Source organism: Paralichthys olivaceus, chromosome 12 (assembly GCF_024713975.1).
Source record: "Paralichthys olivaceus isolate ysfri-2021 chromosome 12, ASM2471397v2, whole genome shotgun sequence".
Classification (NCBI taxonomy): Eukaryota; Metazoa; Chordata; class Actinopteri; order Pleuronectiformes; family Paralichthyidae; genus Paralichthys; species Paralichthys olivaceus.
The window spans coordinates 23,964,112-23,978,466 of NC_091104.1; the positions used below are offsets into that span (position 1 = coordinate 23,964,112).

At 42.6% G+C, this 14,355-nt stretch overlaps 4 protein-coding genes across 4 annotated transcripts; 2 read left to right on the plus strand and 2 right to left on the minus strand.

Moving 5' to 3' along the window:
- Positions 1 to 406: 406 nt before the first annotated feature.
- On the minus strand, positions 407 to 1,031 carry LOC138412351 (histone H3). Its single transcript, XM_069536069.1, has one exon. It carries the CDS (start codon positions 973 to 975, stop codon positions 565 to 567), a length of 411 nt encoding a protein of 136 aa, XP_069392170.1. The 5' UTR covers positions 976 to 1,031; the 3' UTR covers positions 407 to 564.
- A 133-nt stretch (positions 1,032 to 1,164) lies between these two features.
- Positions 1,165 to 1,957, plus strand: LOC138412357 (histone H2A). Its single transcript, XM_069536075.1, has one exon. The coding sequence runs from the start codon at positions 1,303 to 1,305 to the stop codon at positions 1,687 to 1,689; it is 387 nt and encodes a 128-aa protein (XP_069392176.1). The 5' UTR covers positions 1,165 to 1,302; the 3' UTR covers positions 1,690 to 1,957.
- Positions 1,958 to 3,798: 1,841 nt separating this feature from the next.
- Positions 3,799 to 4,686, minus strand: LOC138412424 (histone H1-like). The gene has a single exon (XM_069536273.1). The coding sequence runs from the start codon at positions 4,476 to 4,478 to the stop codon at positions 3,855 to 3,857; it is 624 nt and encodes a 207-aa protein (XP_069392374.1). The 5' UTR covers positions 4,479 to 4,686; the 3' UTR covers positions 3,799 to 3,854.
- Positions 4,687 to 10,128: 5,442 nt separating this feature from the next.
- On the plus strand, positions 10,129 to 10,503 carry LOC138412273 (histone H2B). Its single transcript, XM_069535786.1, has one exon. The coding sequence runs from the start codon at positions 10,129 to 10,131 to the stop codon at positions 10,501 to 10,503; it is 375 nt and encodes a 124-aa protein (XP_069391887.1).
- The last annotated feature ends 3,852 nt before the right edge of the window (positions 10,504 to 14,355 follow it).

Here is a 14,355-nt window from a genome sequence, read left to right on the forward strand (position 1 = left end):
CAGATATCTTATCTGTGTCAAGTCACCTTCTGACCTCTGTTCCTTATGTAAACAATATATAATCACTCTTATGCTGTTTTACTCTTTCGCTGTTTCGAGACCCCCCCACCCTTCATTTCATGAATCATTGAATCAACAGCGTGAGTGAACTTTTGATAACGTTCCTCTGTTGTACTGACACATGGCTGTGAATGAAATGTCAGAGGAGCTGATTCTTGACATATGTTGACAGTGTCATCTGATCGACACAGACAAAAATAGAATGTCTGTCCAGAATCAGTGTGGTCTGTAATTGTAAATTTAAAAAATGGTCTGACAGATCTAGAGTGTGATTGAAAGTGAAATTGTTTATTCACATTATTAGTCTTTTAATTGAATAAATTAATTGCTATGATTGTCATGAGCAACATGACTTATATTGGTTGATTATTTGTTGATGAAAGCTTCTAGATCTATGATCAGTCAGTAACTAGTGAGAGCAGCGGAGGAGTTTTGTCTTGAGTGCAGTGAAGTGGCTCTTAAAAGAGCCGTTGTTATCGTGAGTGGAGCAGCAGCAGTAGCAGTTTAAGCTCTCTCTCCGCGGATGCGGCGGGCCAGCTGGATGTCCTTGGGCATGATGGTCACCCTCTTGGCGTGGATGGCGCACAGGTTGGTGTCCTCGAACAGGCCGACCAGGTAAGCCTCGCTGGCCTCCTGCAGAGCCATGACAGCGGAGCTCTGGAAGCGCAGGTCGGTCTTGAAATCCTGAGCGATTTCTCTGACCAGGCGCTGGAAGGGCAGCTTGCGGATCAGCAGCTCCGTAGATTTCTGGTAGCGACGGATCTCTCTCAGAGCCACGGTACCGGGCCTGTAACGGTGAGGCTTCTTCACGCCGCCGGTGGCCGGGGCGCTTTTACGCGCAGCCTTGGTGGCCAGCTGCTTCCTGGGGGCTTTGCCTCCGGTGGATTTACGAGCGGTCTGCTTGGTTCTTGCCATTTTGTCTCTTCTTTCTCTGATCGGGAGAAAAAGTGAAGTAGAACAGCGACACTCTGCTTTTAAACGACGGAGCCAGTCGCGAAATGGTGACGCAGTTTCAGATCCCCGGGTCCTGATTGGTGAGAGGCTCCTCCTGGAGCTCAGCTCCGCCCAAAGGAGCGACCCTTCGCCTGAGTCCCCGCTGCTTATTGGAGAAAAGTGCATAACGACCTCCCCTGCTCCGCTGGAGGCTTCTTCTCTGCTCCCGCGCGATCCGCTGAGATATAAGCGAGGGTTCGAGCTGTTTGCCGCAGTTTCTCTTGACGTGTTTCAGGAAACGATTTGAAAATGTCCGGAAGAGGCAAAACAGGCGGAAAGGCCAGAGCGAAGGCAAAGACCCGCTCGTCCCGCGCTGGGCTCCAGTTTCCCGTCGGTCGTGTTCACAGGCTGCTGCGTAAAGGCAACTATGCTCAGCGCGTCGGTGCCGGCGCCCCCGTCTACCTGGCGGCTGTGCTGGAGTACCTGACCGCTGAGATCCTGGAGCTGGCTGGAAACGCCGCCCGCGACAACAAGAAGACCCGTATCATCCCCCGCCACTTGCAGCTGGCAGTCCGCAACGACGAGGAGCTCAACAAACTCCTGGGCGGAGTGACCATCGCTCAGGGCGGCGTGCTGCCCAACATCCAGGCTGTTCTGTTGCCCAAGAAGACCGAGAAGGCCGCCAAGTCCAAGTAAAGCGAAGCTGCTGGAAACCACCAACACAAAGGCTCTTTTAAGAGCCACACACTCACCTCTGGTAAAGAGCAAGTCTCCTCATCTCCTCCACCAACTTGTAAAATACACAACTACTCAACAAGCAGAAATGTATTTGTTTCAAACAGAAGTTATTATATAAACCTCAGGTTGGTGGGTACCCATGGAAAATAAAACACACCTAGGTATTATTGTTTCAGTACAATGATCCATGAAACTAAAGTTGGTACTTTGACACACATTATTTCAAGGTGGGGGTTAAAGGATCATAGTGATTGAGTCCTCTATGGGTAAATGATGCAACATTAATAACTGATACAACAATTACACAGAATCCATGTCATCAATTTAAAAAAGGCCAGAACTTACAAAGTAAAACCATGTTTGTTTACTGTTGTTCAACATGTTACCTAAACATTTTGGGGAAGGATTCAACTCTGACCTTTGTGTGTCAGCTGCACAAAGAATGTATGTGTACATGTACTTTTGTGTATGTACGACATGTTTGTGTGACTTCAACTTAACATTGGCTAACAAGGTATCCAATTAAATTAGCATTGTGACACGGTGATCAAACATCAACATGAACATGTAACAGTGACACAGAAATAGTTTGTGTACGTGTGCATGTCTGTGTGTGTTTGTAACTGCAGTGAGCAATGACTGTCCATTGGATTAATTAACCCCCTCATCACTGGCTCGTATCACTCCACAACCACCATTTGGACAAAACTGTTTCACAAAGTAACTCACATCAACATGATCAGTTAAAGTTAAATAACTTGTTTTGTAGCTTACACTGACTTCAATAATCATGTTATCATTTCTAAAACTTCTATTTGAATTAAGATACTTGTTGAAAGTGAAATGATGAATTCACCTAGCATGACAATCATCACTTTGTTTTCTCTCTGGTTAGCTTACCACTCTCTCCATGTGCTTGAATCAAAGATGGAATGAGTAATGTTGACTACACATCCTTATTTTGAGGTCACATGATGACTTTTTATGGTTATCTAGCTACAGGGGCTGGCTCATCTTACTCTGTTCTTCCATACGTGTGTTTTTAAATGTGTAGCTTGTTTCCACAAAGACTTGAAGTGTAAAGCGGCTGCGCTCTGCTCCACAACATCCATTCAGAGAAACAAACTGTTGAAGTACAGCACCTGAACACACCTAACTGCTCTGTCCATGGTCCTGAAACAATGTGTCTAATTTAGTAGTTTAAAATTATATTCTGAAAGTTTTGAACACACCTACACAGGGCTGTTGTCAAGGTGGAGAGAACAAGTCAGGATAGGGTTGGAGAGGTTTAGATACAAAGGTAAAGAGATTATGATTTGAAAGAAACTCTTTTAAATCTGAAAAACTAAATTGCTATTGAGCAATTACATGTGAGCACTGGGTGTAAATGACTATATGTGGACACACCCAAGCAGAGTCATAGTCAAGATTTGAAAAACAATCTTCAGGTGGGAGTTACTTAGATTTACTTCCACACAAGATCTGTTGATATTTACATGAAACAAATTAACTTAGTGTTTGAATCTTTAGATGAGAATAAAACAGGAGCAGCTGACCTACTGGGAAACAAAGCTTCTGACAGGACATGTAGGAGACATCATCATGGTAGTGGACGGTGTTCTGGTTCACAGATTTGGAGGACAGCGCCATCTCTTGGAAACCGGATGTTACTACATATTCTCATGTGGATATCGTCAATTCTATAAAAATATAAATATGTTTCTACACAACCAAATATGACAAATTAATACTTGTTAAGAAGAAAATCTAAATTATAAATATATGATGTAAAGCTGAAATCGACGCACATGATGTTGCCCAGTGTGTGTGTGTGTGTGTGTGTGTGTGTGCCAGTAGTAGTCTGCTTCTCCTTCAGTGTCTAAAGATATTTTAAATGTATTTGATGTATTTTGCATTAAATAACTTGACATTGTAACAAATAAATATTGAACATGTTTCTATATAACTCGACTCTCTTTAGTTAAGAAGTCAGTCTCTACATATGTGTTGCCAGTGAGTGACAGTGGTGATGTTTGATGAGGAAGCAGCTCTTTGTGGATCGACGTGTGTGGCTCTTAAAAGAGCCTTTTAGCAGGATGAACATGTTTCACAGTGAGGACAGCTCACTTCTTCTTGGCTGCTGTCTTCTTCACTTTGGGTTTGGCAGCCTTCTTCGCGGGGGCTTTCTTGGCTGCAGGAGCCTTTTTCGCCACCTTCTTGGGGCTCTTGACTGCCACCTTCTTAGGGCTCTTCGCCACCTTCTTGGGGCTCTTGGCTGCTTTCTTGGCCGCTGCTGGTTTCGTCACCTTCTTCGGGGACTTTTTAGCGGCTGCTGGCTTCTTGGCTGCCGCTGCTTTGGCCTTTTTAGCCGCTAGGGGTTTCTTGGCGGCGGGCTTCTTCACTTTGAGAGCAGCCGTCTTGACCGGCTTCTTCACCTTGGGCTCCACCTTCTTGTTGATCTTGAACGAGCCGGAGGCCCCGGTTCCCTTGGTCTGGACCAGGGTCCCCTTGATCACCAGGCCCTTGATGGCGGTGTTGACGCGGGACTTGTTCTTCTCCACATCGTAGCCTCCGGCAGCCAGAGCCTTCTTGAGGGCGGCCGCTGACACGCCGCTCCGCTCCTTGGACGCGGACACGGCTTCGATGATGATCTCCCTGACGCTGGGGCCGACCTTCTTCGGTTTCACAACCTTCTTCTTGGCCGCTTTGGCCGGGGCGGCGGCTGGAGCTGGAGGGACTTCTGCCATCTTTGTCTCTGTGTTTAGAACAACGAGGAACTATCGGAGTGAGTGAGCGGACTGATGAGGAATCCCGATCGGGAGGCGGTACTTGAACACACCATGAGAACCGTGGAGACTCAATCCAGCCGTGGCTCCTGTGTGCAGTGTGAACGCCGAGACACTTGTGTTTTCTCTTCACTGATAAACGAGTGAAACATCAGTGGGTGAGCGGTGCTGGAGGCTGACAGTGAGGAAGCAGGTAGCGGACTTGTGTGTCTTCATATTGAAGTCATGAAGAGCTCTGATGCTCTCTGCATTTTGTCGGTGGAGCCTCCAAACCTCACCCGTTCACCGCGGTGAGCAGCGCTGCTCGGCGGCTTTTCCCACTCGTTTCTCTCCTAAAATGACTTGAAAAGCACCACAGCTCCACCAACATCCGTCTCCCAGCTGCTCCACATGTTTGTTCAGAGAGACCGAGTCAAAACAAGCACCTGCTGATGATCCTTTGGAAGAAAGTCAGGTTATTGTGCAGGCAGCAAACACACCGCTGATGGCCGAGGCTCATGGTGAAGTGGAGCCAGACTTTCTATCAGAGCCGTGAACGTTTCATGCTGAGGATGCTGGAGAGTCATTCTATAATTAGAGCTACATTTCATGTCCATGGGTTGGATCTGTCAAGTTTACTAAATATTAATTTCAAACAATGATCACATTAATATTGGGCCACATTTCTCTTTCATTTAATACAAAAACTCAACAGGTTCCATCATTTATTAGAAAATGTGTATGATATACTGCATTTGGTTGTTTTTCCTGCTGTCAGATTTGGTAAATGAGTCATTGCATAATTAGGACTACACATCATATCAAACAAAAACTTTAGCTTTCTTTGCTAAATAGTTTAGTTGTTCCCATAATATATCCCCATAGTGTGCTAAATCCATCATTTGGCAAGCTTAATCTCTCATGACTTTTAAAATATTTAAATGAAAATAAACATTCAAAGTATTTACTTTGTCAACCGTGTTACGGACATAAGTTGTGTCACTGTAGAAATGATTGAAGTACTACACATTTGATAAACCACTTGTTTAAAATGCCTTGAGTCTTTTCACTAGGGGTTCTTAGGTTTTTTGTCTTACTGATTAAAAAATATGAAATTTGCACTAGATAACGGATATTTTGTGGGATGGTGATGATGCTATATCACAATGATCCATGTTCCATAAAAACATTGTTTTATTCATCTGAGTATATTGCTGGAGATAGAGATACTTTTGAAAAGCTTCGGACTACTCATTTAATATAGGTGAGTCTAGTTACAGTGTATCTATTCAGAGTATAATATGGACAACATAGTGTACCATCTAATGAGTGAATCCCTTCTAAAGGTATCATGTGAATCACATAGGATAGGTCATTTCTGCTAAACTGGACCTTGCTGCAGTGAGTGATACGGAGGCTGCCAGGGTTGGATTACAGTCCGTCAGAGACCGGAGAGCTTTCAGCCTACAGGGCTACGCAGGTAAAAACAAATGGACTGACACAAGACAAGGGGCTCTTGACATAAACCAAATGCCAAGAGAGTGACACACTGTCAGACTAAAACTGAATCTAGTGCTGGAGCAAAATACAGATGGATGAGGAATGAAAGGAAAAGATAACCAAGATTGTCAGTTGGGGGATCTATGACCAGGGCCTGTACTACGAGGCCAAACCTGCTCTTATCGCGATAAATTCAGGATAAATTGAGGTTTTCCAGTCAAACAAAGCTTGTTCACATCTTATCGGTGTAAATCACCATGGTAACTTATGCTGAACGGCTAACCTGCTCTGGAGCAGGTTAAATTGGAGATAAGAGATCAACCTGTATAAAAGTTCCACTCACTGACCAATCAATTCATTTGAAACATGACATCAATATTCTTAGAGGATCCCATGGAGCTTTGAAAAAAGGGTTTTCAAATTAAAATGATTTTTGTTCACACCAATATTTCTCTCCGTATTAGTTTTAAACCCCCATCAATACTAACAAGCATGAAAACACATATCATGTGACAACTCGTATACAAGGGTGATGCACGTGCTGGAACAGGAAGTCTTTGATTGTTAGTTGTAGGATTGTAGCAGATCGCTTGAATAAAATCTCATCTCTTATTCATGTAAGCAGTTGTTTTAATTTTTTAACCACAAATCAGAAAGCGGTTGTGTGTGTCTACATCATCATTTTAGCGTCTCTTAAACACTGGAGTAGTGTGAGTGCCAGGTGTGTCTATAACACAGTTAAATAACAGTGGTTTAAGGTTATCAAGCTTGTTTCACTTCCTGATTCTGTTCCATTACTCTGATATTGTATGATGTTTAGGGTTCATCTTCAGCTCACCACAGATCTTCTTGTGTAGTAAGAACACAAGCATTTCCCAAATTGCTGACTGTTCTTTTCCTGTTTCGATCCATCACTGTGGTACAGCTGCCTCTACTTCATCATCAGGGTCATTATCTGCTTATTCCACTGACCTTACCTCCCTCGCTGCAATGCAACGTGCAACCATGAAGCATGCAGAACCATTATTAGCCTTAGCTGCTTGTAGCATAACAATTGGCATTTGAGTTGGATTGTGGGTAATGCAGCCACCAGGCTTCGACAGGGAAGACGTATTTGAAAGATGAATGTGTAGAATAGAGGACATTATATATCTTGTCCTGCTGTAACACAGACAGAGAGTGCAACACTTAATCAGTGCACAACTCTCGCTCATTTAGATTTAAGCTTCTTGATTGAAGCTTGGTTTGCTTAGTGACAGTGTACCGGTCCTGATTTCCAGCAGCTTGTCTCTGTAAGTGTGCTCTGTGTTTGATTCCCTCCACAGCGGTCCTCCCTCTGGAAAGAGAGAATCAAAGACTCTACTGGAGAGGCTGCACTGGGTCATGCTGACAGGACCCCCCCACTGCTTTGTACATGCACAGTGGGGTGACCATCACCAACACGTGTGATGTCTGGACAATTAATAGATTCAATTGGTTTCACTGTACATGTAATTAAACCCACTCACTGTTTCAATCACACTCTTGCTCTTGTTCTGACATATGATATAGACATTGAACATCATTGAACTAATGTCTAGTTATTCACATATCCTCTTTTATTAGTTCTCTCTGTAATCATTCTGTAGCAGTATAATGCTTGTTGCATTCGACACAGACTGGTTGTGATTGTTCTGGGAGCTGGTTGTTGCTTGTGTCCAGGGGCAGATGTGGCCGCTCTTGAATGTGTTGATCTGAGGCTCTGGGGGAGTTGCATGTATCTTGCATTGTTCAGGAACAGGTGACCAGTCAACATTGTGTACCTGCAAACATTAATGTTTGGCACACCATGGCTTTCTTTAAAAACTCATACCAATCACTGTTACTTAAATAAAATGGTGTGTGTGTGTCCAGCTTTATCCAGGATAAAGAACTCTGGAGAACTTGGCTGGCTGTATTAGCTTGTATAAGTTGAACTTGCACACACAAACCCAAATGTTAAGAACTACGGAAAGAAACAGAAAGAAAAGTGACAGACAAGGAAGGAAGCTGTGTTAAAGGCAAAGTTACTTGCTCTCAGAGATTCCCTTTCAAATATTCTTCCTGCCAACTAACTGGACGAGATCCTGAAGTGGTGGTTTATTATCTGCCAGAGTGGCTGGTAGTGTGGACAAACTGACCTGCTGCAACACAAATGTTAACCAGCATCTGGTTGGTAGCTGGTGAAATTACAGACAGATTCTCAATAGTCGAAGCTCGTCATCAACACTTCCTCTCCTCTGGTCTTTCATCTGATATGACTTCAGAACCTACAGTTGATTCTCGTATTGTTACTGTTTAAATGAAACCTTAATATCTACCGTCCTACATCCAAAGTCCTGTGGGGGCGCTAGTGCACCAAAGAGTTTATTATCAGCGAAGATGGAGGCGGAACTAGTACTCCTCTGTCTTCTAGCACGTCCTCATGCAGGCTATGAATAGCTGTGATTCCCGCGGATCACACTATTGACTAGCTCTCATCTGACTGAAGAGAAATGTCTGGACGAGGAAAGGGAGGAAAAGGTCTCGGTAAAGGAGGCGCAAAGCGTCACCGCAAAGTTCTCCGTGATAACATCCAGGGAATCACCAAGCCCGCCATCCGCCGCCTGGCTCGCCGTGGCGGAGTGAAGCGTATCTCCGGTCTGATCTACGAGGAGACCCGCGGCGTGTTGAAGGTTTTCCTGGAGAATGTCATCCGCGATGCTGTCACCTACACCGAGCACGCCAAGAGGAAGACCGTGACCGCCATGGACGTGGTGTATGCTCTGAAGAGACAGGGCCGCACTCTGTACGGCTTCGGTGGATAAACTCACTTTCAACAGTTCAACAACACAACGGCTCTTTTAAGAGCCACACACTGAGTCAATGAGAGCTCACATCCTCTGCTCAACACTCATCACTAGTTCTTCCAGAGAACAACAATCAATCAGGGTCTGATCATTAATGGAAACGTGATCTTAGTAATTATCCATATATGAACCATGTTACCACGTGAATGAAACTTTTGTTTCAGTTTCTCTCTGTAGTGAGTTTCCATCCAACATGTATAAAAACACTACATTCACATCTACATTTACACCTTAACTCTAATATAGATATTGAGTAGATATCACTATCTCAGATTGGTAAAGTATCATGTTCTTATGTGACTGTCCAGAAAGAGGATGCTGACTGGACCACAGTCATACGATGGGTGGTGGAGTGGAACTTGATTCATTTGTTAAAACCCACAGATCCTGCTGTACTACATGAAATAATATATGTTTGTTTTTCTGAATAGAAAATATGTTTTATTTTACACCTGTAATCCTCGTTGACTTTTCATGGCTCCTTCCCAGCAGTACTTTTCTATAAGAACACTCTGCACTCAGAGCGCTGTGTTGGTCCTCCCCAACAACAATAGCATGTCTTTCTAACCCAGTTTGAAGTAACAATACTTGAGATATCAATGTCCTGGCATCAACACATTGTTACTGTTCTAAAGAAGCTAAATGGTTACATGTGGAAACGTACACAAGTAAATAACTCAACAGTCAACATTGTAAACATTTATGTAAATTACCATAAATACATGAAACAACTTAACTAAGGTGTTGGGGACACAAAGAGAGAGACTGGAGGGAGACCAGGAATACTTGTGTAACCATCACGTTTAAGCTCCGTCAGACTGGTTGTTATCATGAAGACAATAATTATATTCAGTTCAATCTAAATGAACAGATTAATAAACCTGAAGTTTAACTGACTTGGTGTTTTACTGTGACGATCAATGTTCCCTTAATATTTAGAGCAGTGTGTTTATCAAGTCGCTTTAGTTCAGATAGTTTGAAATGATACTAATGTGATACTAACATCAATAATAAGAACATATATAGTTTCAGACATCATGCATTTCTTAACCCCCCAAATGTTCCAGTTCATCTCTACAGTTCAACCTCTGTCAGCAGCAGAATAATGGACTCTGGACATGGAGACACGCCCACTGCTGTTACACTGACGATTAACATTCAGCCAATCACAGAGAGGGAACAGCACAGCAACTTTACATGTGTTGTGTTCAAATACAGCCTGTTCACTGACGTCTTCATTCATTTGATCGAATAATATCGTGACGATGCCTGAACCAGCGAAGTCCGCGCCCAAGAAGGGCTCCAAGAAAGCGGTGACGAAGGCCCCCGGTAAGGGCGGAAAGAAGAGGAGAAAGAGCAGGAAGGAGAGCTACGCCATCTACGTGTACAAGGTGCTGAAGCAGGTCCACCCCGACACTGGGATCTCCTCCAAGGCCATGGGCATCATGAACTCCTTCGTGAGCGACATCTTCGAGCGCATCGCCGGTGAGGCCTCTCGTCTGGCTCATTACAACAAGCGCTCCACCATCACCTCCAGGGAGATTCAGACCGCCGTCCGCCTGCTGCTGCCCGGTGAGCTGGCTAAACACGCCGTGTCTGAGGGTACCAAGGCCGTGACCAAGTACACCAGCTCCAAGTAAACCACTCTGGACACATGACATCAAACCAACGGCTCTTTTAAGAGCCACACACTTTCTCTATGGAGACAAACTGTCCTGACTCGAACAACATGTGCACCAACACTCATATAGCCACTTTACACTAATACTGGAACTGTGGTGAATTCAATCATGGTTCAATTTAATACTCATGGTTCATATTGAATTAGTTTTATTGTCCAGTGTCCCAACGCTCTGAATCATTCACACAATAGATTCATTGGTTCTGTTGATCATGTATCATTTCTTAACAATCAGTGTGTTCACATGACTTGCAAACACATTGATGATTAAATTAATGTCAAATGTTGTTGCTACAGATCATCTAAAGGACAAACCGGTCTGAGGCACGTCTCTATATTTACTGATTCTTCTTCTGGCTCTTAGCTATGCACAGTCACGTGCATTACCGCCACCAACTGGTCTGGAGTGTGGTCACAGACTGAGTTTGTGTTTGTTTACTGAAGGACCGCGCCTGTAAAAACTGTAGAAGAAGAAGTGGGACCTGGGGGTTGTTATGAAAGGTCGGCAGAAAGTTTGCCAACAGAAAATATGTTGAATGGAGGAAAATACTTATACATTGACCTCTGACAAACCAAAGGAACGGCACAGACTTCAACTGAGAAGTGAAAGTTAATGTGAGATGTGAAACGGGACCTGAGACAGAACCGGGGACAAACACCATGTTGTCTCCAGGATGGAAAACTACTGAGAGACAAAGACTTTCTGACGCTGAAGTCTCAGGTTTTCTCAGGTAATTTACTACATCAATACAAAGTCAATCTGTTGTTCAATAGATTATTATTTTTTGTATATTCAAAGTGATGCTGTTATAGTAACATTTACATTGTTACAGATTCATATTGTGAATCACTCCAGACTAAGATCACTGTAGTACTTGTTGACTTATCCTAGATCTATTTATTTGGTTTAGTGAACTTCCCACCATCTCAGGATGTAAAATCATTTATTACAGGAGAAGACCACTGTGTCATGTATCACTTATTTTCTTACTGTTCTTTTACAGCTTTCTCACCCTGATACATCAAGTTCAATGACAAACCTGTTTCAGATCCAACTGCATTCAGCAACTGAGTTTGCACTGGAACACAGGCAAGTCAATGCATTGAACAGTTTTTCATTATCTAATGTTGTATTAACAACAAGTTTATTTCATCCATTCTGTTATTCCATCTGCTTTCTTGCTGCCATTTTACCATACCCATTAAAACAAAGTTTGAAATGTTTTACCATTGTAATATTAATTATTGTTTTTCACAGCTTGCATCTGCAATTGATCACTCACATGCACAGTCAATGTTTAAAGTTCTTTAAATGTATATCAGATATTGAATGATTTCAGCTAAAGAAGACCACAAATATTTCATTAAATTTAACAAATTCATTTTTATAAATAAGCAAAAAGGATGCACTCTTTGTGTTTTGACATCATTCTTGTAGAATACAAACCCTGTAAGTCTTACTCATATCAGCTTTGCTTTTGTAATACTAGATACATTTGACAGGTGTGTGAATACGTGGTACTGTACAAAACCTTCAGAGGGACAAATACAGCAGCTGGGGATGACAAGATGGGTTCCTTGGCCTAAAGAACCATGTTGATAATAAATAAAATGTTGATATGCTGCGGTAAAAGTGTTGTCATCCCCACGCTCTCTAATATGGTCTAACACCGTAACATCTTCCTGGTACTGCCTGTGAACATGTTAAACACTTCTGGGCAGTACTGGGAGAAGTACGGTGGTAGACTCACAGTTTTCAGGATCTTGACCACAGCATTTCTTCTGACTGTCTGAAAGGTTAGTCTCTACAGTTCATAAGAACACCATGACACTCCAGCAGGAGGTGAGTCACCATGTCTGTAGCTGTCAGCTCCTGTGCTGCTCCACACTCATCTCCTCAATAAGTGTCTGAAAACATAAACAAAGGAGAAGCTCAGATAAGGCTTTATTATTAGCTCTATATTATGTTGGTTATATGATAAGGTCAGTTATTAGGGGTTATAGGCTGCAATGTTTCTTGTATCCCACATATGCAAAACAATAACAACATATTCCTGTAACATACAGTATTTATATAATAATTGTTCAGTGGTGTCTCTGAGGTTTTACAGTCAGTGGCTGACGTGCACTGCACAGCTAATGTTACAGTAACATTATTCAGTAAGATGTGCACACAGAGCTGTGGTATGAAAACACTTGTGTTGTATTGTTCTTGTTGATATCAAGCAGACCATGTAGTCATATCATGAAAACACAAACCTGTAGCTTCAATCTGCTCCCAGTGGTCCAGTCTCTCCTCCTCCTCACTGCTGCAGCTCCAGGATCTCCTCCTCTTCTCTTGCTCACCTCAGTACAGAACTCAAGTGTTTCAGCACGTAAACAGAGAAGACAAGTGTCTCCTGCTAACGCCATCTCCCTGTTATACGAGCCTGTGTGCTAACATTAGCCAGCATCAATATTGTTAGCCTGCATTAGCATTCAGCTAATTCAGCTACCTAATGTCAGTAATAAAGCACTACCACAGCATTTCAACACATTGTCTTCATGTAAACTATTAACTACAGTTTGCATTCAAAATAAACAGGTTACATTCATCGATATGTATCGATCTATAGACACTGCAGAGAAGTCAGCTCAGTGAGGTCATCCAGCATTTTGACGCATGAGGGCCACCGTAGCTCTCCTCACGCTCAGGAAGGGAGGGGGGAGTGAGGAACACCAAGTTTGATATGATGTTACCAGCTTGTTACACACTGAACCTTTAAATGAGGAAGTTAACATTTGACTACACAAACAGGCACTAACATAAATGACAAAGTGTAGCATATATATATTTGTAACCATTGTATTGCACATGAATGATTGAACCCTTCTCTGTGGACGTGCTGTTTTAGATGCAGTGGGAAGAGAGTGAGTGTCATAGATTTGATATAATGATTCAATTGAAAGTGATAACTGTGCAGATTAAATTATATTATCAGTCCCATCTACAATTGAAAATATTTTTAAGCCCATTAGCAGGTTGCAATGTTGGATGTGCTTTGTCCCATGTCTCAAGAATCAGTGATGTGTGTTATTCATGGGGAGGACGTGGTGGATGTTTTCCCTGGTGGTTATAATTGTATTTGTAAAGAAGCTCATGAAATTGTAGCTTCTCAGTGTTGTCAATAGTTGTACATTAATAATGGTCGCACAGAAGAGGACTAGTAGGAAATATTGTTTCATTTTTAATGTCATATGTCAGAAGATATAAATGTCGTCATCAGAACGGCTGTAATCGTAGTTTTCCTCCATGTTGTACTCCTGCTCTGACACATCCTCCTTCAAATCAATATCTGCTTCCTCATCTTGGAAGATCAGATCAAGGGCGTCTTGCACAGTTTCTCTTGCTGTCGTAACCTCAGTCACTGAAATGGCAGCTCACTTGCCTTAATAATCTCATTATAAAGACCAGTAATTTCAAATACATGGATTGCAATGTATATATTTATTGGATTATTTTGTTACATATTTCATGCTTTCAGGTGCAGGTCTGTTATCTGTGTCAAGTCACCTTCTGACCTCTGTTCCTTATGTGAACCATATATAATCACTCTTATGCTGTTTTACTCTTTTACTGTTTTGAGATTTGCGAGATCTGCCCCCACCCTTCATTACATTGATCATTGAATCAACAGTGTGAGTGAACTTTTGATAACATTCCTCTATTGTACTGTCACATGGCTGTGGATGAAATGTTAGGAGTTGATTGTTGAAAGATGTTTACAGTGTTATCTGATCTAGAGTTGTGACGTTCACGAACGAACCAAAT

Coding starts and splice junctions, on each gene's coding strand:
- LOC138412424 (XM_069536273.1), bottom strand. CDS start 4,478: ATGGCAGAAGTCCCTCCAGCTCCAGCCGCCGCCCCGGCCAAAGCGGCC.
- LOC138412357 (XM_069536075.1), top strand. CDS start 1,303: ATGTCCGGAAGAGGCAAAACAGGCGGAAAGGCCAGAGCGAAGGCAAAG.
- LOC138412273 (XM_069535786.1), top strand. CDS start 10,129: ATGCCTGAACCAGCGAAGTCCGCGCCCAAGAAGGGCTCCAAGAAAGCG.
- LOC138412351 (XM_069536069.1), bottom strand. CDS start 975: ATGGCAAGAACCAAGCAGACCGCTCGTAAATCCACCGGAGGCAAAGCC.